The sequence below is a fragment of the Ctenocephalides felis genome, unplaced genomic scaffold, assembly GCF_003426905.1.
Source record: "Ctenocephalides felis isolate EL2017-DRISC unplaced genomic scaffold, ASM342690v1 CF-g0.4_SCAFFOLD_03570, whole genome shotgun sequence".
Taxonomy (NCBI): domain Eukaryota; kingdom Metazoa; phylum Arthropoda; class Insecta; order Siphonaptera; family Pulicidae; genus Ctenocephalides; species Ctenocephalides felis.
In genome coordinates, this window is record NW_020539724.1 from 5,556,237 (window position 1) to 5,580,619 (window position 24,383).

General features: G+C 28.5%; 2 protein-coding genes, 3 long non-coding RNA genes and 1 pseudogene across 7 annotated transcripts; 1 reads left to right on the plus strand and 5 right to left on the minus strand.

Annotated features, from left to right (window-relative positions):
• The window catches only part of LOC113383231, a 209,939-nt pseudogene that overhangs the window by 16,102 nt on the left and 169,454 nt on the right, over positions 1–24,383 (plus strand).
• LOC113383237 (vacuolar protein sorting-associated protein 13-like) lies at positions 5,832–6,350 on the minus strand. The gene is made up of 2 exons (XM_026621488.1): positions 6,283–6,350; positions 5,832–6,132 (listed from the first exon to the last, which is right to left on the minus strand). The coding sequence occupies exons 1-2, from the start codon at positions 6,316–6,318 to the stop codon at positions 5,860–5,862; spliced, it is 309 nt and encodes a 102-aa protein (XP_026477273.1). The 5' UTR covers positions 6,319–6,350; the 3' UTR covers positions 5,832–5,859.
• LOC113383238 lies at positions 9,435–11,553 on the minus strand. Of its 2 annotated transcripts, XR_003367715.1 has the most exons (9): positions 11,539–11,553; positions 11,257–11,412; positions 10,485–11,022; positions 10,301–10,420; positions 10,179–10,216; positions 9,989–10,097; positions 9,759–9,914; positions 9,538–9,682; positions 9,435–9,456 (listed from the first exon to the last, which is right to left on the minus strand). It is a non-coding gene; the product is annotated as an uncharacterized LOC113383238 (long non-coding RNA). The 2 variants fall into 2 exon arrangements; XR_003367714.1 differs by having other exon boundaries at positions 10,179–10,420.
• Positions 15,014–15,990, minus strand: LOC113383236 (vacuolar protein sorting-associated protein 13-like). The gene is made up of 4 exons (XM_026621487.1): positions 15,873–15,990; positions 15,643–15,802; positions 15,272–15,410; positions 15,014–15,188 (listed from the first exon to the last, which is right to left on the minus strand). The coding sequence occupies exons 1-4, from the start codon at positions 15,961–15,963 to the stop codon at positions 15,045–15,047; spliced, it is 534 nt and encodes a 177-aa protein (XP_026477272.1). The 5' UTR covers positions 15,964–15,990; the 3' UTR covers positions 15,014–15,044.
• LOC113383240 lies at positions 17,837–18,535 on the minus strand. Its single transcript, XR_003367717.1, has 3 exons — positions 18,430–18,535; positions 18,296–18,360; positions 17,837–18,130 (listed from the first exon to the last, which is right to left on the minus strand). It is a non-coding gene; the product is annotated as an uncharacterized LOC113383240 (long non-coding RNA).
• LOC113383241 lies at positions 19,776–21,475 on the minus strand. Of its 2 annotated transcripts, none has more exons than XR_003367718.1 (3): positions 21,386–21,475; positions 20,130–20,953; positions 19,776–19,946 (listed from the first exon to the last, which is right to left on the minus strand). It is a non-coding gene; the product is annotated as an uncharacterized LOC113383241 (long non-coding RNA). The 2 variants fall into 2 exon arrangements; XR_003367719.1 differs by lacking the exon at positions 21,386–21,475 and adding an exon at positions 21,199–21,250.

Sequence of the window (24,383 nt, forward strand, 5' to 3'; positions counted from 1 at the left end):
TTTATAATTGTTTTAGAAAACCTCTCTAATTGGGAACAGTATGTCATATATGCATGAACTTGATTGATGTATTGATGTATAATGAACTGAAGATATAATGAATTCAATCAGGTTAAAAAAATGTATGTGCAAAAGCGACTCGAAGACGATTTAGATTTGTCTCCTGAGTATGTAAGTGCTACACATATGGAGTGGTATATATATTATTAGATTCAATAAAACACATTATGTTTCAAATTGTTTTAGAAAACTTCCAAGAAGTACATCATATATGAATATCCTGTATCCTCGCATTTGATGTATTGAACTGGCGATAGAATGAAATCAGTCAGTGTAAAAATGTATGTGTAAAAGCGACTTTAAGATGATGAGATTTGTACACTGAAAATGTAGGTAGCTACACATATGGTAGCTGTATATATATATTATATTATATACAGTAAATCACATTATGTTTGAATTTGTTTTAGAAAAACTTCCAAAATTTGGGGCAGTATGTCATATGTGCATAATCTGTATCCTGGCATTTGATGCAATGAACTGGCGATAGAATGAAATAATGAAAAATAGGCAGGCTGTTTGATGTATAAGGAAGTGGCGATAGAATACTTATGCAACACTTCACACTTCACGCCCCAAAAATAGAATTACGTTCATTAGATATACAACAATTTTCATTAAATATACTGTTATTAATATGTTAAGATTGAATAATTTGTAAAAAGTTTTCTAGTATAGTTCATGATAAAATTTTATAATTTCAAAACTACAATTCTAATTTGTAATATTTAAATATTGTAAAATTTCTTATATTCACGTAAATAAATGCTTATTCGTACAGAAAAGATATTAATTGCATTACGTCATCACTTTCAGGTGCTATTACGTCATAACTGAGTCGCCATTTTGTATGACGTCATGACCGAATCGTTTTCATTCGCCAATGACGTCATGACTGGGGTGAACGCCTTACGTCAGACGGTCTTATCATAATAAACAAACATATGTGGGTCAACGTCGATTTTCATGTATCACGAACGCCACGTGCGCCAGAGACCGAACCTCGATAGTTGTTCGATAGTTACTATAAATTTGCGGCCGTATCCATTAAATATCGAGGAAAATGAATATGGGAACCGCATGTCACACGACCTAAATAAAATATTGCCACGATGTTGTGGCCATATCGCATGTTTACTGGGTAATTTTAAGTGATCGTTTAATTTTATTCTTTTTATAGTTTCAATCCTTCAAAGTTCCCGAAGAAGAATGCATTTCATACCACCGAAACGTAAAAATAACAAATTTTTTATTTAATGGTCTTTAGTTCAGTCGAATAAAATTATTAATAATATGTATTAAATGATATTATAAATTTAGATATTTAGATAAATTTGTTCAAAACGACATTTTGCAATCACATTATAGCCAATTAAATTAATTTATCTACTCAAGATATCTATTTAGATTGTATAAATACCAATTATGCCATATTCAAAGCAATAATGTACACATTTACTTCCAATTTATAAATTGATTGACTGTTTGCTTCATTAGCGTCTTCATACACGCCTTCCTTTAGTAAATATTGATGTGCTTATTCATACCGATATATCGCCTATTTATTATTTCAGAATTTATTGACCAAAATCACTACTATCATTCTAATTGCTATATTTTTACTAACTTTACGTTTACTTCGTATAAAATGTCAATATTAATAATTTTATTTTTATTTTTTTACAACTGTAAATGTAACATCAACCAGTATGCGACGGAACCAGACGTGTTGTACGTTTGTTTTCAAAATGCTATTTCGACTCAAAAATTTAATCAATTTCCTTATATTACACATGTGATCAATGAAAATGAATCACCTGAAATTCAACATTCAATAGCAACGTCTTTAAGCCAGGTAGGTTTGCCTGTAAAAATTTTAAAAGACACTACACATGCGGTGTATTACAAGTCTTCGAAATCATTTATGTACGTTATTTATATAAAAAATGAATTGGAATTTCAAGAAAAGCTGTATAAAATTAAGAATTCCGTATCTTGGAATCCAAGTGCTAAATTCTGGATTCTAGTACCAAAATTCAGTGAAGATTTTATCAAATTTGTACTAAAGCAACTGTGGACAAATAACGCCGTCAACGTTGTAATAATATTCAAAACCAAAGCTGGAGTCAATATCATAACATGGTTTCCGTACGATAGAGATTTTTGTGGCAATTTTGTTGGAAAATTATATGTAATCAATAAATGTAACTCCCATGGACAATTGATCCATAAAAAAGAAATATTTCCTAATAAAGTGCCGAAGAATTTGAACGCTTGTCCAGTTAAAACATTATATTTGAGATGGCTTCCAGCAGTGATCGACCCGATGTCAAAAAGTTATCCTGGATATGAGGTGGAAATTATGAAAATTTTAGCACAAGTTGCTAATATTACTTTGGTTTATATGCCTCTCAATATTACGAAATTAGGACAACGAAATTATAGAGGAAACTGGACCGAAATATTGGGAACTTTACAGGTAAATGGACAGAAGGGTGAAACAAAATTTTGTTTATTATTCGTTTCTTAAAAGTAAAATCTATTTTTTTTTTAATGCATAATTTCAATGTAAATATGTCTTATGTATCCTTTTACCAATATGTTGGTGTAACTACTTATCATAAATATTGCTATAAGAATTTATTGCAGAACAAAACTGGAGATTTTTTATATGGTAGCATCGAAAATACAGTGAACAAACATTTGGATTTTGACCTTAGCAAAGTGTATGCCTTCAACAGCATCATGTGGATCGTTCCAAGTTCTACAAGAAAGAACTCCAAACACATATTTCGAATTGTAATTAATGAAGTGGTGTGGATTCTTGTGATTTTATCGATCACTTTATTAGGAATAATATTCTGGTTATTGTCAGTTTTGCATTTTGAAAAACACGAATACTCCAGACTTTATATGATGGCTACCAATGTATTTCGACTGTTCACTTGTAAGTAAAAAATATTGTACTCGTAAATCATCAATTTCTAACTTAAATATTTAATTGTTTTCAGGCGAATCAATGCCACATGGTCCAAAAAATTCAACAGTTCGTTGTTTCTATATATTTTGTTTCTTCATCGCCTTATTATTGACAACGCACTACAACGCCTTGTTATATGGTTACCTTGCCTATCCAATTTACGGAAATCAAATAAATGATTTGAGACAACTATTAAAATCGGATATAAATATACTACTCCATCCCAAATACCAAGACGTATTTACTGTAAATTCATCTAGACATTCCAATAAAGAAGTTCTGGACAAATTTGAAAAATGTGCTCCAGTTGAAGATTGTATAAGAAAAGTATCCAAAGGAAAATATGCAACAGTAGCAGATAGCTTTATTTTCGATTATCATTCATCAAAATATCCAATGGTGAATGAAAGATCAATTTTTCACCTCTTTCCGATACGACAATATTTTATAAGTGCTGTTGCAAGAAAAGGATTTCCTTTGATGTCAAGACTGGATAGTATCATAGGCAGAATGCAAGATTTTGGATTCATAGAATTGATTTCAAGACAGTTTCAAGTTTGGGTCGATTTGAAATATTTAAAGGAAGAGAAAGAGATAACACATTTTTTAAGAATTGGAATGGAACATATAATAGCTCCTATATATGTGTGCTTAGGACTTATATTCCTGGCATCTGTTGTTTTCGTGTTGGAGATAGTTTGGTATACATATTTTAATACATAAATTTAATTAATTAATATAATAAGATAAATTTTAATTTATTATCATACCTGTATTATGCTCCGAAGTGTTAAAGTTGTCACATTTTCATTGATTTGAACATCGGAAACTACTGCCCTCGGTTCACCATTTGGATTTTCTTTGGACATCACAAAATATCTTTTATCAGCTCTATTCAAGGGCAAAATTAACTCACTTTTTTGATGGTCTAGCTAAATAATTGAATTAATTATACACTAAATACTACAAATTTTCAATTTTAATTTTATACTCACTATGACCGTTAATTTCTTTTCTGAATGTATATGAGGAAATGGTGTATCATGTGTCGATACAGGAGATTGTATTTTAGATACTTCTCGTAATTGTAAATAAGTTTGCGCTCCGTTCCCAAGAACAATTTCTTGGTAGTCTACACTTCCACATGCCTTAAATGGACTAAGACTCAGTAATAAGGTCACATCAAATCCTGAAAGATTCAACTGATTATGCAAAAATAAATAATATAACCCATATTAATACTTTACCTAAATCATTTCTGATTAAATACGGAAAATTAACATTGCTGGCTGGTTCTACTTCGATGCTTTCTCCTGTAGACTCAACAAAGCCATATGATTTTTGCAAGGTTGTCAAGACCTATTGAAAGGCATTTAGAATTATAATTACATAAGCTTTTATTTAAAAATTTATTTACAACTAGACAAAATCAAATTAGAATTATATTTTGCTTACTAATATAAAAAATATTTATTTATTGTATTTAAACTTCTTTGATAATTGAATAAATAATTGGATGTGAATGACTTTGAAAATGTATGGAACTATCCTGAATTAATGGTACAAAATTAGCATCCCAAACAAATGTTATGTAATAATATTATTATACTTAAATTATTAGTATTCTTTTTCAATACTAGAAACCATAGAGCATTTATCAATTTTTTATAAACTTACTTCCAAACATGTTTTCGATAAGGTCAGTTCAAGATTATTTTGCGACATTATTGTGATTTTTCGAGTCATGATCGGTTCGAATTTATCCACAACCAATTTGTTCTCAAGCTAGTAAAAAATTAAACATGACTGATAATAAATAATAAATATTAATAATATAATAAACTGATGATTACGTCTAATTTTAATTGCCAGGGTGTGTAAACTGTCAATCCATCGATCACTTCTTCCATGGGTTCTATAATTGCTTCCCATAAACCGTGTTTGGTATTTTGGTAAGCCATTTTTATCCACATATCGCTAAAAACATACATCTGGAATAAAATAATGCGATCAATTAGTAGTAATAATATAGATCATTGAATATTTCTCACATATAAGTTACCTGCGAATTCCAGTCGTGCAACGCCGCTTCGTACTTTATTTCTATAAATAATAATTGCATAGTTTTTCCCTGGGTGCCACCTTCCAAATAAACCTGAATCGATGGGACAAATAATGCGCATTTTTCTGATACGTTCTTAGAAGGTGTCGTTTGTGCAACAACTAAATTTAGTTCTTCATATGCTTTCTTCACTATAATGTCATCCTCTTCATCAGACAACAAGCTAATATCTGGACAAATAATAATATTTAAAAAGAAAAAAACGTATTATGCATATCAATTCTTGTGAGATATTTTATTCGTTTTATTCTGAAGGAATGTAATATTTTTCAAGCATAACTCGAGATACAAAGCTTTGAGCGAGTAAGAGTTTTCTAGAAAAATGTTAAGACAAAATGAAAATATAAAAAGATTCGTCTGTTGTAACAATGACTTTCCTGCCATAGAAATATTTTGGGCGTTTTCAAGGGAGTTGCTGAACAAAATAATAAAAAGTAAACTTATTTTTAATATTCAAAAAAACTTAACAAAAACAACAGTGCTTTGAGATACCATAGATTCCGCTTCCGGGAAATCGCACTTAAATTACCTTCTTCTTGTTGTAAAAACCAATATTCATAATCAGAAAATTCGCATGGCAGCCACATATTAGAAAAATCACGTTCTTCTTCCGGCTTTTCTGTAACACCTTCTTGATTCATAGTGTCCATGATCTTTTTAACTAATTGAGTGACATCTAATCAAAACACAAATCACATTATCTTAGAAAATAGACGCGACATTTATGAAACATTTTGTATTTACTTGGGGATAAAAAGACTTGTATTTCAGTAACACATATATCGATATGCATGCCATGTAAAGTCGGACTAGAACCAGTAAAATTCAGTGAACATGGTTTCAATATTGGTACCATAGTTTCCTTCCTTCGGTTCTCATCAAAAATACAAGTGTAAATGTGCAAATCTTTCAAGGAACCCGTTACTACAGTACGTTCCAAAACATTCCTATAACGCAAAAGTAGCTCTGTCTAAAATATAATTGAAACTAATTAATTGATTTGGTTTTAGATTGAAATTTGGTTTTACTTGATCAAATATAATAACATAATTTGACTAATGATCTAGTTATAGCTTCAAGGGCAATGCTGCCTATTACTTCTGTCCATCTGCTGACTTACATTTAATATAATGCAATTGCAATCAATATCATCCATAGCTTCCACCAGAATAATATCAGGCTGTTCAAGTCGCAAATCGACTGTGAAAGAAAATTTTTTATCGTCGATTTTTACAGTACTTTTATGATCAATTGCCATGTTTAGTTTAGTCGATGATTTGCGATCAACGGATTCCTTGCTGAATGTTGACTTCGTAGAGACCTGCCCTGAGGGCGTTTTGAAAAAATCACTCACCGTGGTCAGATAGTCCATGCTTATTATGAAATTCAAACTGAAAACCCTTATAGCAACTGAAAGAATAAAAGTTATAAATATAATATTAATTCTATTATTATCTTAGTATTTTTTTTATTTGTAAATTCATCTACTAACTCTTACCAAATTGATTATGGAGTGTCGCGGTGTATGATAAATCCAACATACTTTTTAATGGTTTATATGCACTATAATTTGTATATGATGATATGGGTTTTGTGGATCTTTGTAAATATCTAAAAACGAATCAAAGTTCACATTTAGTTCAGGTAAATCCTATTTGTTATTATTTAAAAGTATGTACCTAGAAATTTTATTTACTCTGTAGCTTCTTGTATCATCAAATGTACAATCACAAAGTAGAACGTCAATGGCCATTGATTTGTCACTGAATTGTCTTCCTTTTGCAGATAAAACTAGCAAACTGAAGCGAGCTAAACCTTTTCTTGGCAATTTTACACTTTTGGCAGTATTCTATAAGTAAATTATCAAAATATAGTATATGTAGTATCGGAAGCAACTATCGTTCTAATGAATTTGGAAATCTAAAAATTTATTTATTATCATCTTACAAATTGAGTGCCTCCAGTGAATAAATCAATGGTCATCACATCCAAAGTAAATTGAAAACGATACACAATCTTCAAGCTTGCTTCAGAAGATTCAGAATCGCTAGAATCTTCTTCAATGTTTGTTGTTTGATGATGTATTAAATCTAAAGATTTTCTTGAAAGTTTCCACTCCGATTCTCGATATGTCGTTGCTGCAAATAAAAAAAAACTGATAATATTTGAATTATTATAAACTTATTATGAATACTATTTGACATAATTATATTTGCAACAATGCTCAAAAAGGCTATTTTCATTTGAAATCATATTTGAGATCTACAGTCACTACAGTTTGATATCAAGCTTGCTGAGGTGAGTAACAAACCTGGAAACAGTGTTTGCTAGACCAAATTCTTACCAGAGCCAACTTTTTAGACTGCTAGTGATGATGGTTAAATTAATTTAATCGAAATGTAATATAAGCATATATGTACAAGAAAGTATGTGACATTTAAGTATATACTTACATATATTTATGTATATACTTACATATATATATATATATATATATATATATATAATTAATTAAACAAATTTATATTTACAATCTGCTGTAATATGAGTAGAACCTCTCACTGGTAGTTTTCCTTCAGTGAAATTTTGCGCCATTACGCTCATGGCCATTGCATAATCTGATTTACTAAGCAGAATCTAAATTGAAACAACAAATGAACAAATAAACTATACAAATACATATATATATATATATATATATATATATATATACATATATATATACATATATATATATACATATATATATATATATATATATATATATATATATATATATACCTGAATACTTTTAACTTTTCCAGTTATATCAAGTTGTGGTACATTAGTATACCAAACATAAGACAGATTTCTTTTGATTAACATGGAGAATGATGTAGGTCTTAATAATGTTTGTTCCCTTTCAACAAAATGAGACTTTGACAAACTCGCTCTCGACATTTGCAAATCTTCTAATTGCAGGGATAACTCTTCTATCACTATTCGAATTTCATCCATATCCTGAAATTTAATATTATTATTCATATTAGCATTACAATTGAAAAAATGTTTCAATACTTACAAACGCTCTTATGTTATCAAATTTATTCATGATGGTAATATAGCCAAAATCAAATATGAACACATGTAAGCTTTGGGAATTTATTGGAAGAACCAATATAGGTGCTTTGATGTGAAGATTTAATTGGACTCTTGTGATATTTTTCATGTTTATTTGTTCTATAACCGCATCGGCCGCTTCTGTCGCTGTATCTACTATTACTTTATGGGCGTATTCAAAATTTTTTATAAAATCCTGAAATTGAATAAAAACCTATATTATAGGTATGATATAGGACAAGCTTAATTTATAATCTTCTAAGGAAATCGAAGAAAATATCTTATATTACGACAAACAAGTAGTACAAAAAGTGTACAAAATATGGAAAAAAGTATTCTTGTTAGCAGTCAATAAGCCAAAAATAATTAATAAAATGAATTACTTTTGTACGACTCAACTCAATAGTGGTTCAAGTATAGATGCATGTCATCATTTAGCAGTTCTAAAAATAATAATTACAAAACAACCCAGTAAACATGCGATATGGCCACAACATCGTGGCAATATTTTATTTAGGTCGTGTGACATGCGGTTCCCATATTCATTGTCCTCGATATTTAATGGATACGGCCGCAAATTTATGTAACTATCGAACAACTATCGAGGTTCGGTCTCTGGCGCACGTGGCGTTCGTGATACATGAAAATCGACGTTGACCCACATATGTTTGTTTATTATGATAAGACCGTCTGACGTAAGGCGTTCACCCCAGTCATGACGTCATTGGCGAATGAAAACGATTCGGTCATGACGTCATACAAAATGGCGACTCATGACGTAATAGCACCTGAAAGTGATGACGTAATGCAATTAATATTCTTTTCTGTACGAATAAGCATTTATTTACGTGAATAATAAGAAATTTTACAATATTTAAATATTACAAATTAGAATTGTAGTTTTGAAATTATAAAATTTTAACATGAACTATACTAGAAAACTTTTTACAAATTATTCAATCTTAACATATTAATAACAGTATATTTAATGAAAATTGTTGTATATCTAATGAACGTAATTCTATTTTTGGGGCGTGAAGTGTGAAGTGTTGCATAAGTATTCTATCGCCACTTCCTTATACATCAAACAGCCTGCCTATTTTTCATTATTTCATTCTATCGCCAGTTCATTGCATCAAATGCCAGGATACAGATTATGCACATATGACATACTGCCCCAAATTTTGGAAGTTTTCTAAAACAAATTCAAACATAATGTGATTTACTGTATATAATATAATATATATATACAGCTACCATATGTGTAGCTACCTACATGTTCAGTGTACAAATCTCCATCATCTTAAAGTCGCTTTTACACATACATTTTTAACACTGACTGATTTCATTCTATCGCCAGTTCATTACATCAAATGCGAGGATACAGGATATTCATATATGATGTACTTCTTGGAAGTTTTCTAAAACAATTTGAAACATAATGTGTTTTATTGAATCTAATAATATATATACCACTCCATATGTGTAGCAACTTACATATTCAGGAGACAAATCTAAATCGTCTTCGAGTCGCTTTTGCACATACATTTTTTTTAACCTGATTGAATTCATTATATCTTCAGTTCATTATACATCAATACATCAATCAAGTTCATGCATATATGACATACTGTTCCCAATTTTAGAGGTTTTCTAAAACAATTATAAATATAATGTATTTGTTACCAAATAATATATATACAGCAACTATATATGAATCAACTTACATATTAAGAAGATAAATCTCCATTATCTTCAAGTTGCTCCTAAACATACATTATTTGAGCCTGTCTAAAGATCTGTATATTGTTCATCGTTTCATCCAATTTTGTACGACTTCTGAAATAAATATGAACATGGCATACGTGTTTGCTGTTTATATATATTTGTATAGCTATTATATTTGTAGTGACTTACATATTCAAACAATCATTCTCGATCCGCTTCTCAACCGACTAATTTAAGAGATTTAAGAAGTGAGGTTATGTCGAACACATGGATATGTTAATGTCTTAATTTAGTAAAATAATTATTTTAACCTTGATAAACGATCCTTATTATTGTCCTCAGATTTTGTAAGATATGCTATTTGGTTACCTCCTTTGTCATCTAAAGAAATCGACATAAAATAACGTTTCTTCATCCCAGGATATAATGCACTAAATGGAATTCAAAATCGTGAAGTAATTACATATCTATATAAATAATATATGATATACTTACGATGTCATTTTTCTACACTTTTCTACAATTATCATAAACAAGTTGCTTAACTAAACGAATGTAATTATTATACTAAAGAAAATATAACTTGATGCATGATAAATTCGTGACATATTGCGCCATTTTGTAAGCGGTTAGTTTAGCTTTCGTCAAAAGAACAGTCAAACCGCTTGAGTCGGTTCAGCCAGTGGCCACGGCGCGCTGATGTAAAGCTTTCTTTGTATGGTCACACACACCAGCACACAACGCACACAACGCAGCGCACGACGCGTTTGCTTCACGCCGTGTGACGTCATTGATTATGCTTTGCATGTGTGCTAACACACACCAGCGCACGACATGTATCTCACATGAAATTCAACGATGTCATTACCCCCGACAGCGCGTGTTTATGTCTCGTGAGACAACTCAATGCGAGCTTTGCGTGTATTGTAACACACACAAGCGCACGCAAGTTTAAAATCCTCTTGTGGCGTAGATTCGATAACCGCATTATAATAACGATGTCGATATTATAGAAGATCACATCGCGTGTTTACTGGGAAGCAGCAAAAAAATTAAACATTGATTTATAATTTTTTATAAAAGAAATACATAACACATTAAAAAGAACAAAAGAGAGTAAAACATACTTATACAGTTATAGTTAAAAGGTTCAGAGATAACTAAACCATAAAAATTGAAAATTAAAACATAAAATCTAAATTAACAATTTAAAGTGTTAAAACATTGCTAAAAATGTGGATATTCTAGAAAGTAAATTTATACTTACAATAATTGTATTAAAAAACCAGTTAAGAAAAACAATTTTAACACATCCCACATTTGCAACAATGGACATATCATTTTTGTTATATTTTGGAGTTCGAACCAAATCGTACCAAACAACAATACAATGTAATGCTACACCTTCTACAACTTCTACTATCTAAAAAACAATATTTATTAAATTATGAGAATAATAAAATAAATAAAATGATAAATGAACTAAATATAAATAACGAGATTTTTATATATACTTCAATGGTGTTGATAATAATTATTTTTGAAATACCGTTTTGTGAATGCTCTTCACATTTTTGTCTCGTAATCTTATATCTTTCAATTTTAATGTGATCTTCTTGTGTGATTTTTTGCTTACGATACCACTAGATATTCCAACAAGAGCAAAGTGTGCTAAATCTCTTCTGTCATTTGCTATATGCAAGAAACTTCTTCAATTTTGGCAAGAATTTTTATATCAGTGATTTCATTCTGCATATCCATTTGTTTTTTGAAATCGATAACTCTAGCTAAAACTATAAATCATAATGTGTAAATAACTTAATTCATTGATAAATTTATTACTAGACTATTATTTACGTGTTCCTGAAGATTTAGCAATTTTAGTAAAATTTTCTTCCTTGAAAAGTAGACTGACAACTTCTGCAAATGTTTTATTACTTTTTTTGTTAATGTTTCTTATATGTTCAATTTTTAGATCACTAAGTCTTTTCTGAAGTACCTGTGCTTCCTACAGTTGTTAAAAAATTAATGAAACATTATAAACAAATAATAAAAATTTAGGAACAAATGGAGTTTAAATTAAAACATATGGCGCCGTACCAATAAAATATTTTAGAATTTTGCTGATTGCCTTACTGATGATATTTTATTTATAACAAAATAAATACCTTATTTTTCCACTTACCGATAAGATTTCATTTATACTCTGTTGATTTAAAGTAATATCTAAAACATTAAAATCTAATTCAATCTTTTGTTTGACACTGGCAAATTCTGTTGCAAAAAAAGGTGATTCCAATTCAACCTATAAAAATATTTAAATTAAATATTAATTAGTTGTAAGTTGCATTTAGAAAAAATTTAAATGAATGAAACATAACTCATATCTTTCGAACAGATTTGAATTTTTAAAATCAGTTCAGGATTTATGGCTATATGAGTAAAAACAAATATGTTTGTATATTTACCTGTTTGTAGGAAATATTAAACAAGTTATCACGATCGTGAATAAATTTGACAGTTTTAATAGTTTTTATAATATCTACAGTTTCCGGGCTTCTGTAGTGTTGCAGTTCAATGCTTCCAAGACTGAAATTGCATAAATTATTATCATATTGAATTCAAAAACCTATTTACAGTAAAAAAATAGCAAAACATTGATTTTAAACATGCCTTAAGTCACAACTTAAATCGTAAGATTTTTGAACCATTATAAAATTCAAATGACGAACATTGAAGTGTATTAATTTCTGACAGTATTCTTGTGGATCCTTTTGTCTGCGAGACTTTAGGGTTACTTCCACAGTTTTGTATAAATTTATAGATAATTCTATAATAAAATAAATTTATTATATTCATTATCATAAGATATTATCATTTGACTTACCCCCAAATTTGAAATCTACATATAATGATACTAATTGCGCTGACATTGGATTTCCTTCGTCGACTTTTTGAGCATTTATTTCTTTCGAAATTAAATTTATTATTTTAGATGAAGAAGAAGCTGCTGTCATAGTAGATGCTTTAGAAGTAGTTGATTTTTTATCTGCCTGTATTAATGAAAAAAGAAATGAAATAAAAGTGCATAATTTGTCATTGATCACCAAAATAGTTAAACTAATAAATAAATAAATTGAATAGACTTCTGAATGATTCATATGATAAGAATTTTTTTTTTTCCAATTTGATTTTTCAACAGTTTGTATTCAAATGTTTTCTAATAATAGGAAACAGCAATAAACATAAATTTTGTTCAGAACAATATATAATATAACACTTTGATAAAAAAAAAAAGGATAATCAAACAAACCAACTTTATAAGATATTAAACGAAAATATTAGAAATCGAACTGTTTTGTTCAATTTAATGATACTAAACATATATGTTAATTTGATGGACTATTGATACATATCTCAAGTTATACTCACTAGATTGTTATTCGCTTGTGTTGTTTTTTGAAAACTTAAAGCTAAAGCAGCTGTTTCAACAATTCTAACATCACTGAAATTAATTTGAACTGAATCCAATACTCCAGATATCCTACAAATAACAAATACTTTTTAAACAAATTCAAATTCAAAATTATTCAAGTTATCATACTTCATTGATGGAAATCTTGGATCGTCTGATATGAGACATTTTTGTATGGTAATTTTTAATGAAATGGGATTAATTATATTCATATTATCATCCTTGGATGTTCCAACTCTATTAACCAACTCTTCACTTCTTAGAGCAAGAAGAATCTGAAATAAATTCATATTATACTGATTTAGTATTCATTCAGTTAAATCATCTATTTTGTGAATATTATATTTAAAAATATACCTGAACGTCTGTAATATTAGTAATAAAAGAATCATAAGATTGTAGAATCAAATTATTCAAAATTTCTTCCTCATCTAAACCTTCATCGTGCATTGTTTTAACTTCCACTCTAGGTGCTCTAGGTTCTGTTGTAATAATCAATTTACCCAAATCGATGATAAGTATTGATCTTGGACTAAAATTTTGAAGAAAATTAATTCTAGTGTTTGATAATTATTTTTTTGATTTGATTAAAATTTACTTCACATTGCATCCAGCATAAGGTATGACAATATAAGGTGCCAGTACGTTAATTCTACAATCAAGGAAAGTTTTGGTGGTAAGGGCGTATTGTAGACCCAAAGCAGACATTTCTTTAACATTCATTTTTGTTGTTTTATTTAGATCAGCCCTAAAAGTACACAATTACAACTATAGGTATTTAATTTTGCTCAATTATTTATATACTTACAAAGCATTAAAAACTTGATCTTCTGTTACTATTGTGAAAACATCTATAATGCTTTGAATAGTGACATCATCATACATAATTTGTAAAGGATTAGCGAGCACGACTAATCTTTCATCGCATTTTTTATCCAAAGGTACCATTTCGTATAAGATTTCAAAAAGCATAGGAAAACGTCCTTTAGGTTCAATTAGAACTGGAAGATACTTATCTTGCTTTTTCCCGAACATTGCCATATCTCTGATTGTGAACTCTATCCTAAAAAAGGTAATAATCATGAGATAAAAAGCATTTGACTTATATTGATGTTGTCAAGCATATTTCTCTAGTTTTTGTATGTGTGTATATTCTTATGATTTGTTGAAATAAATACCAATAATTTTAATTCACCTTAATCCAGAAAATTTTGAACGATTACCAACATGCAGACGACATGACTTGATAAAAAACTCACTGATGTGTTCGTTGTTTTCATTGAAAATCTTTAATGATAAAAATATTGTTAAAACCTAATATGCCATTCAAATAATGATAAATTAATACATATGAAATTATTTTCATGGAATGTTTGAAAATCAATAATAGCTTTAACTTGCCACTATTCGCATTGTGCTCAGCAAAAATGTAAGAACATAGTCATAATATGTTTCAGGATAAGGTGATGGTATTTCATCTTTATCCAATCCAATGGCTGCATATAACTTCATCTTTTCATTAGCATTTAATGCTCTATAAAATTGTTCCTCTATAAAAATAGAATTCCATTAAAAGCATATTATTTGAATATATTTTTCATGGCATTCAAAGTTTTACTTATGTTTCCAGATGAATCCAAATCGGTATCACTACCAGACCACCAACGCGATAACCATGATTTATTTTTGGCTGAGTCTTGTTTTTGCTTTTCTTCTAATTCTAGCTGTATATACATAAAACATAAGCAAATGTATATTTGATCTTTATACAATTTAATACTAGATCAAATCAAATCAATTTTAATACCTCAAAATAAACTTGTTTTCGTATAAGAAGTATATTTGCAGTATCCAAATAATCCTCACAAAATTCTATTTGTCCTTTTATATCTTCTGTAATGCGCCCTTTTCGTTTGACTTTTTCTTTAAAAGCTTTGCTATACAACCTTAAATAAAATATAAAAAAATCTCAAGTAAATAAAACATAAAAAGATTATATTCACCTTATTAATTAAATATGCTGAACTTGTTGATAAGTTTACATTGGTATGCTTATGAATCAGTTGATTGAATATCTTCAATCGGGTTTCTGCACGGATAATGTTGTATATATTCAATTTATTACAATTGGCTTATAGTGAATTATTGAATAATTATAAATAAAATATTTCAACATACTTATACACCATTCTGTGTCCTTTTATATGATTCCAATCCCAATTTTTTCTCACTCGTCGAATTTGTTCATTGACAATGCACTCATAAGCAAATTGCCACCATTCCTTTGCATGACCGGAATATATATCAAGGAATGGCCTGTATTTTCTGTATGGCAAACCTTCAAAATAATTCAATTAACATTAACTTATTACATAATTATAAGCTTTCATATTTTCTCATAAATTTACCTTTATTCATTCTGTCCATGGAGTCATTCAGAAGAATCAAGCATTGAAATTGTTTTTTTGAAATTTTGATATCTAAGCGCTGCATGTCCATATTTATTTTAACTACTGGAATGCTATAAGGTGGATCATCGTTTTTGGGTTTTTGACTTGCACTTAATTTTGATAAAAGGAACAAAGGACCAAAAACTATGAATAAAATTCAGAATGTGATTGGGTGTATCATGTGATTAAATTAAATAATATTGTAACTACCAATTTTTTTTTTCAAAGATTATACGGCCTTATTATTAATTTTTCTTTACCATAATCAAAATTATCAGGAAAAAATCCTCGTTTGGCTACATTATGTTCCAAAAATTTAGTTTTTTCTTCATCAGTAATCTGTGCTATACGTGCGGGTGTGCAATTCCAATACAATCCTAGACATTCTAAATCCATTACCTAATTTTTTAGCAAAAACAATAAAAGATTTCTATAAATACATAGTAAATATAAATTACTTAATTACTTAGTTGAAAAGGATATGACAAATAATTTTTCAAAGCAAAAGAAATATATAGTAACATAATGAAAATTAATTCTATAAAATATAAAGTGTCTTCAGTCTTTTTCATAAATCTAGTCTATCATAAAATCGAATTTTATCTTTTTGTATCTATTAATATATTTATGTATTAGGTCGATTTGTTACAAAAGTCGTTCTTTTTTAAACACATTACCTTAAATATTTGCCAAGTAGGTTTATTTTCAACTCCTTCAGCAGTATTAAACACCAATGTGTCCATTGTTAAACCCAAAGCAAAAGGGTGCCCAGGATTAGTTACTTTATCCTCATATCTTATGTGAATAGTGCTAATCTTAACTTGCATATTTTTAATAATTTGTGTAACCATTTTATCGGTGAATGTATCTTCCATCGTCTGAGGCGCTCCTAAAATAATAATATTTTTTAACAAAATTATTTGAACTAAAGTTATAATTATTACCTAATTCTCTTATTTTGCGATTGTTCTCAAATTCTTCTAAAATTTTTTGTTTTTCTTCTTTCATCTTTTTATTTTCAGCATCTGCATTATATATCACCTGTTGACAGGATTTTTGGACTATTGTTGTTGTAAATGAATAGATTATTTTACAAAATACAAAACCTCCAAGTTAGGCTCTGCCAAAAGAAACAACCTCTCGACTAATACAACAACAGGATCTTGATATAAGTTTTTCCATGGGATTTTCAAAATTAATTTGCCTTGCGAATTTTTATTAATTATTAATTAAATATTGCATATTATTGTATATATCATAATTTTTTATTTATATTGACTACTTACCCAGTAAACCATACACTGTTTGAATAGGTAATTCTAAATCGTTGAGAGCAGTGTTTTTTAACTTCAAATTTGTGAATACAGCATCACCTGAAGCATTTTTTCAGTAGTATTTTTTTATTTCATGGATAAGCATTTTGTTAAAGAAATATATCAATCACCTCCCCAGATTCCCAAATGTAATTGTGATGTATCAAGGTCCTCTATATAATCACTTAAAATCCTGTTTAAAACTTCTACAACGATTTTTTCGAAAACCATTTTTATAACTTATGTAAATTTAACTTAAAACTTATGCGAAATAATAATAATTAAATGTTAAAAATAATTCATAAAAAAATATCTAAAACAAAATATTGTCTAATTCATATTCAAACTATGATTTGCACATTATAACAGATAATTTTATTTTTAAACATTGTAAGTATATGAATATGAATTACTCCAATTAATTGAATAAAACTTTACTAGCATAATTAATCATTTATAGTTTCAAACTTATTGAAATCAAATTATTTAAATAAATAGAAATGCTATATGAACAAATAATGACGAGTTGTGATTCATTTATTTTGTCAAAATAAAACAGGAATTTTAATTTCTTGATTATACTTAAATTGGTTTTGATTTAGTGATTATTATAAATAATGAAATAAATTATATAAAATGCTTTGTAGTAAATATTTTTATAATGTTAAATTTTTTTCATCCATTGTCATTATGACATTTGTTTGCAAAGAGAGCTCTGTTAAAGAAATATTTACTAAAATCAGGTTTATATTTTGAAACTAAAGCTTCGTCGGCTATAAATCCTTGCATGATGATTTCTGTAGAGAGTTTGCATGAAGCATAATGAAGTTCAGCAGTGTCAACCATTTTTAAGACTTTGGGATCATAGTCGCTCAATGTCTTGAGACACCAGTTGAAGAAGATCTGTATTGAAGAATCATGCCTTTTACACAATAATTTCTTGCATGTTGTATGAAATATGTAATTATTGAATCAGAATCAATTAAAAGTCTATAATCATCAATATTCAAAAAAGTATGTCAACAAAATATGTATTAGTTTAACTATAAAATTCAATTCAAAACTTACTTTAAGTTATGTTTATGCAATCATTTGCAATCAGTTTTTCTTAACACAAGTGATTTGTTGGTTTTCTGTTATAGAAAACAGCAGTGACATTATGGCTTCTTATTAACAATAACTTTTACTGTATGCATACCTACTTTTAAATATTTTGTTTCTCTATTTCATCACAACTCAGAAAACACATCAATGTACACACAAAGAAGAAACAGTAGTTTTTACACAACACTAGAATACAAACTGAATAATAATAGAATATATTCAAATGTAGTTTAATCGATCTGTGACAAGTAACTGATGATTGTCAAACTGTTCGGAAGTTTGAACAAACTGCGTCAACGTCCAACGATACCAATGTAAACTAACGATACCAACATAACCTAAAAAAAAACTGGAAACAACCATAACTTTTAAAAACCACTGACTTTAGTGTTATAAATAATATCTTAGATAAAAGAAGAGTTTATAAATATTATCATAGATAGAAAAAGAATATTATTTTTTACTGTCAATAAAAACTCAGTAGCAATTTATTCAAAACAGAATTTGAAAATACAGTTTCTTTATATAATTATATAACGAATGCATTTATTAAAATCTAACTCATTACCATATTTTTATTTTCAGGTGAAAATCAGAATACAATAAGTTATATCCAAGATGTATTTCTTTATCAAATAAGTGCCATGAAATAAAGATAGAGGAATAAAAAAACAAACAGCACAGAATTATATACCAATTATATTGCTAATGAATGGATACTGAAAAAAATTATTTAAATATAATAATTGTAAAAAAAATGAATAAATGATTATTAAATTATTTATTTATTTATTTATTTATTTATTTATACGCCAATCGGCTTTATACAGTTTTATAATATTGTTTGCTAATTCATAACTTGTATATTTATATCTATATACATATACACACACATATATACATACATATATATATATATATATATATATATATATACATATATACACATACATATACACATACATACACATCTACTTACATACAGATATACATACACATAATACGCATACATATACACACATTCACATATATAAGTACATAAATACATACACATACATACACGTAGACTTTATAAAAAAAACTATGATAATTAAGTAACATAAAATAATACTTTGGTTAAGTAATATGACTTTGGTGAAATAATTAATTGCACAAAATATTGTGGTGTTTAAGTTTTTTCTTTATGTTAGCCTCAAAACTTTGTTGACGCATATCGAAAAAGTTCAAACTGCCGCAATACTCATTGACTTCTTTGGCTAAAAATTATAGATTATAAAATAGTGTATATATATATATATATATATATTATATACACTTCAAATGATGATAGTATTTATGTAAATCTTATGATATGAAATAAAAATAAAAGAAATTAATCTTTTTAAACTTTTTTCTGAAGCTTACTGTAACATTTAGTTCAACATTTGACTATAGTTACCTCTTATGATATTTCTCCTGATTTAAGTAAATTATTTTCAAATATTAGAATATGATTTATTTGCATTTGCAGTGTGTAGCCTTCATCATCCTTATAGCAAAATTATATTGTCGAGTGTAAATAGATCTATTCGAGGCTCGAGTAATCCAAATATCTGCACAAATACTCAACTAAAACCTGAATAATAATAATAAATTAATTATAAATTCTGTGTAGTTCTTAATTAATAATTATTATAAATATAAATATAAATAAATAGGAAAAAAACATTTTTGACACTTAAATTATATTAAATGTTAAGATTGAAAATAAATAGTAGGTACATGGTACGAGACAATCGCATCTCAATGATTCTCTTACCTTTTTCCCATTTTTATACACTCTTATGAACTATTCTTTCCAAATTTCCGTTTCCTTGCTTTGACTTTCAGTTTCCTGTATTTTCTATTATCACATCAATCATCTGCATTCCCAATCCTTTCTGTCTTTCTATTTTCAGTCCTTCGTGTAGGAGGCACTCGTTTTGCAGAATGGGCCCAAACTAGTTTCCTTTCTTCTTGAGGATCGAGCTCAGTAGAATTCTTTCTTTGTCTAGAGTCGACCTTATAATATAAGTACACTATCTAGCCTATCGTGCCATGATCACCTCGTCAGAAACTTGAACAAATGAATGATGTGCCAGTTAATTTGGGGGGCGTCCATTAATAACATGAGGTTTTTAGGTAAAAGGGGGGGGGGGTATATTAAGATTACATGTGTATTAATTTTTTGCCTGAATTAAAAAAAATCCAAACATTTTCAAAAAAAAAAAGAAAAAAGTTTACATTTTTGCTCATAGCTAAAAATACATGTAATGCTTTGTGGGGGCAGGGAGGGTAATTTTGAATATCACTATGTATCACTAAGGTGAGGAGATGTGTACCCAAAATACTTAAAAAATCGATCACGTGATTAATGGACGCCCCTTGAATGTTTATCTATCTCTTGTCCAATCGTAGGGACTTGCAGATCTTGGTGCAACAGCTAATTTGGTACATATTAGCATGCGCTTCAACTTGCTTTAAAATGAACCTTTGCTGTATCACTATATTTGACCCATAATTTTAACCGATGGTGCAGATAGCCTCGATTAGTTGTTGAGACTTGTGACCCAACCGATTTGCCAGTACAACTGTCTGCGAGAACTGAAAGAATAGCAAAGAATTTGTGTTTATAGATTCATCAGTGTAATAATATATAAAAATATATGTTTAGAACACAATAAGTTGATAATTTGTTTCATATTTTGCTTAGGAATGCTTGTACAGCCAGATAACCTCACAAACAACACTAGAACTTGTGGAAGCCCATTTTTAGCAACAAATTGTTTTATTTTGAAATTTTTTACGTTATTCATTACATGAAAATATAAACTTTATTTAGAACTTACATACGTGCAGCAAAATGCAAAAAAGCACTTTTGGCAAAAGTGTAATTTTGACAATTGTGCCATTTTGGGGTTAGGTTTTTAAAAAATGTAAAAATTGTAATCACTTACCAAAAATTTAATTTTATGACAATTTGTGACTACCAACTCATACAACAATAATAAAATAACATAACATTTCTTTTGTTACCCAAAATTGGCTCCTTAATCCATTAATCCCCATGATTAATCCGTTACACTGGACCATGTAATTTTTAATTTCTGGACAAATAGTGGTTACTGAGTAATGTTTTTAGTTATTATTAGCATATTTATCGTGGCAAAAATAGCTTTTCACCAATATAGTTTGATTTAAATTGAAATTTCAAGCCGGGGTTAGGTTTTCTTTCAGGGGTATTTTTTTACAACATCCGGGTCCGCATTCTTGGATCCGCGAGTATATAAGGAGGGCGCTAATTAACAAAGGGTTCATTAGCGGATTGGATTCCGAACAGTAAACAGTGAAGTGAAAAGTGAAGTGAAAAGTAAAGTAAAAAGTGAAATAAGTTGTGAAGTGAAGTGAAGAAAGTGTATTTTAAAGTGAATCAGTATCAACAAAGTGTGTTTCAGTGTGCAGCAGAAAAAGTAAAAGGTTTATTTTTCAAAAATAGTAAGTATAATGATTAAATAAATAAAGAAATGCAGTTAACATTTTTAAGCTTAATGGCTTAAAGTTAATGATATAATTACTTATTAATATAATAATTATTTACTTAAGTAAATAATAATTTAATATACTCATTTTTTTAATGATTTTTAAATTGAGTTCATCACCCATCAAATAAAATTGCAGCCCCATACAATGACCAAGGAAAAAAAACTACATTAACTGTTTGAGACTAATATATATATATTAACTAATGTATATTGACGAGGTATAATTGATAATTGACTAATGCTATATTATATTAGTCTCAAACAGTTTATGTAGTTTTATTTCCTTGGTCATTGTTTGGGGCTGCAATTTTATTTGATGGGTGATGAACTTAATTATATATTAATATATATATATATATATATATATATATATATATATATATATATATACTGTTCTTCAACCAGTCTACAAACAACACACTATCTAATTGTGATTTTTTAAATTAGTATTTTGTGAAACTATTGTGTAATTACAAGTTTAACGTTTATAATACATAGTGTAGGGCATTACCATATCTTGATACCATGGTTTATTAAAATTTTTCAATTTAACACTAAGATTAATTAATTGTAAGTACTAATTACTATTTTATTTTTTTTTCATTCCAATTCAATTGTTTTAGTTTTTATTTTTTTTTTTTAGTTTCCGCTGAATGAAGGCTAGGATTATAGCCGAAACGTATGGATTTAAAATAAATTTTTGAAAGAAATTCATGTTTTATTGATGTTATGCCCGATTACTAGACTTTGTTAATATATATATATATATATATATATATATATATATATATATATATATATATATTGAAATGATCCTTAATATGGTCATTTTCGAATTTTCTTGCTCTTAGTGGCTCAAATGATTCCAATTTGATAAAAAAAAATCGGTGAAAGTTTTAGCTTTTAATATTAACTTTTAGAGGATTTTTTATCAATTTGGAAGCATTTGCATCAAGGAGCAAGGAAACTCAAAAATGTCCATATTAAGGACCACCCACCGCACTCCAACATGTTTTAACATGGTGTATAATTTAATAATTAAATTTTTTTCAGGTTATAATATCGTTATTACTACATGAGCCTACACGTTCCAGCTTGGATAAAAAGCAGTCGACAAATTATGCTTGGAATGGAAGAACATACTACAAAGGTAAGATTTTTTTAAATTTTTAACACGTAGTATATATATATAGCAAAAATATAATGGTCAAACAATCAACAAAATTAATTAGGTAAGGCACTTGAGAGTGCAAATGTATGATTTTCATGTCTTAGAGATAATACCTAGTATATAATCATATGACGGAAATATAATATTGACCATGCAATATACAAAATGCATACAAAATAGGCGTATATAAAAATAAATACGCCAAGCACTCTCGAGTGCACCTGTAGGGATTTTCAGGTCTTGGGGATAATACTTAGTATTTAACTGAAATAAATATTGGCCATGCAATATGCAATATGCAATATGCAATATACAACATACATACGAAACAAACATTTCCAAAAAAATTAAGTAAGGCACTCTAGAGTACACCTGTAGGGATTTTCAAGTTTTGGGGATAATAGCTAATATTTAACTGAAATATAACAAAGGCCATGCAATATACAATATGCAATAAATATACAACATACATACGAAACAAACATTTCCAAAAAAAATAAGTAAGGCACTCTAGAGTGCACCTGTAGGGATTTTTAGATTTTGGGGATAATAGCTAGTATATAACTGAAATATAACAAGGGCCATGCAATATGCAATATACAATATACATATTAAACAAACATTTCCAAAAAAAATTATGTAAGGCACTCTGGAGTGCACCTGTAGGGATTTTCAGGTCTTGCGGATAATAGCTAGTATATAACTGAAATCTTACAATGGCCATGCAATATGCAATATACAACATACATACGAAACAAACATTTCCAAAAAATAGCTAGTATATAACTGAAATATAATAATGGCCATGCAATATGCAATATACAACATACATATAAAACAAACATTTCCAAAAAAATTATATAAGGCACTCTAGAGTGCACCTGTAGGGATTTTCAGGTCTGGGGATAATAGCTAGTATATAACGAAAATATAACAATGGCCATGCAATATGCAATATGCAATATACAATATACAACATACATACGAAACAAACATTTCCAAAAAAAATTAAGTAAGGTACTCTAGAGTGCACCTGTAGGGATTTTCAGGTCTTAGTAGTGTTCTTTCCTACATGCGGTAAATAACTTTATATTTGTATTTATTTTTATCTTTGTATTTCATTTCAATTTCAAAAGTAATATTCATTAACTTCTCATTCAATTTCAAAATTTAATTTCCTTCTATAAACAGTATTGCCAAGCAAGTTTTCAATTCTTCAATGTTGTCCCTTAACATTCCGCATTCTTTGTTGCGTTGAATAATTATTCCGCAATCTAAGTTGTGTGAATGGGGAAGGTGAGATCGGGACCCTGGCGCTAAG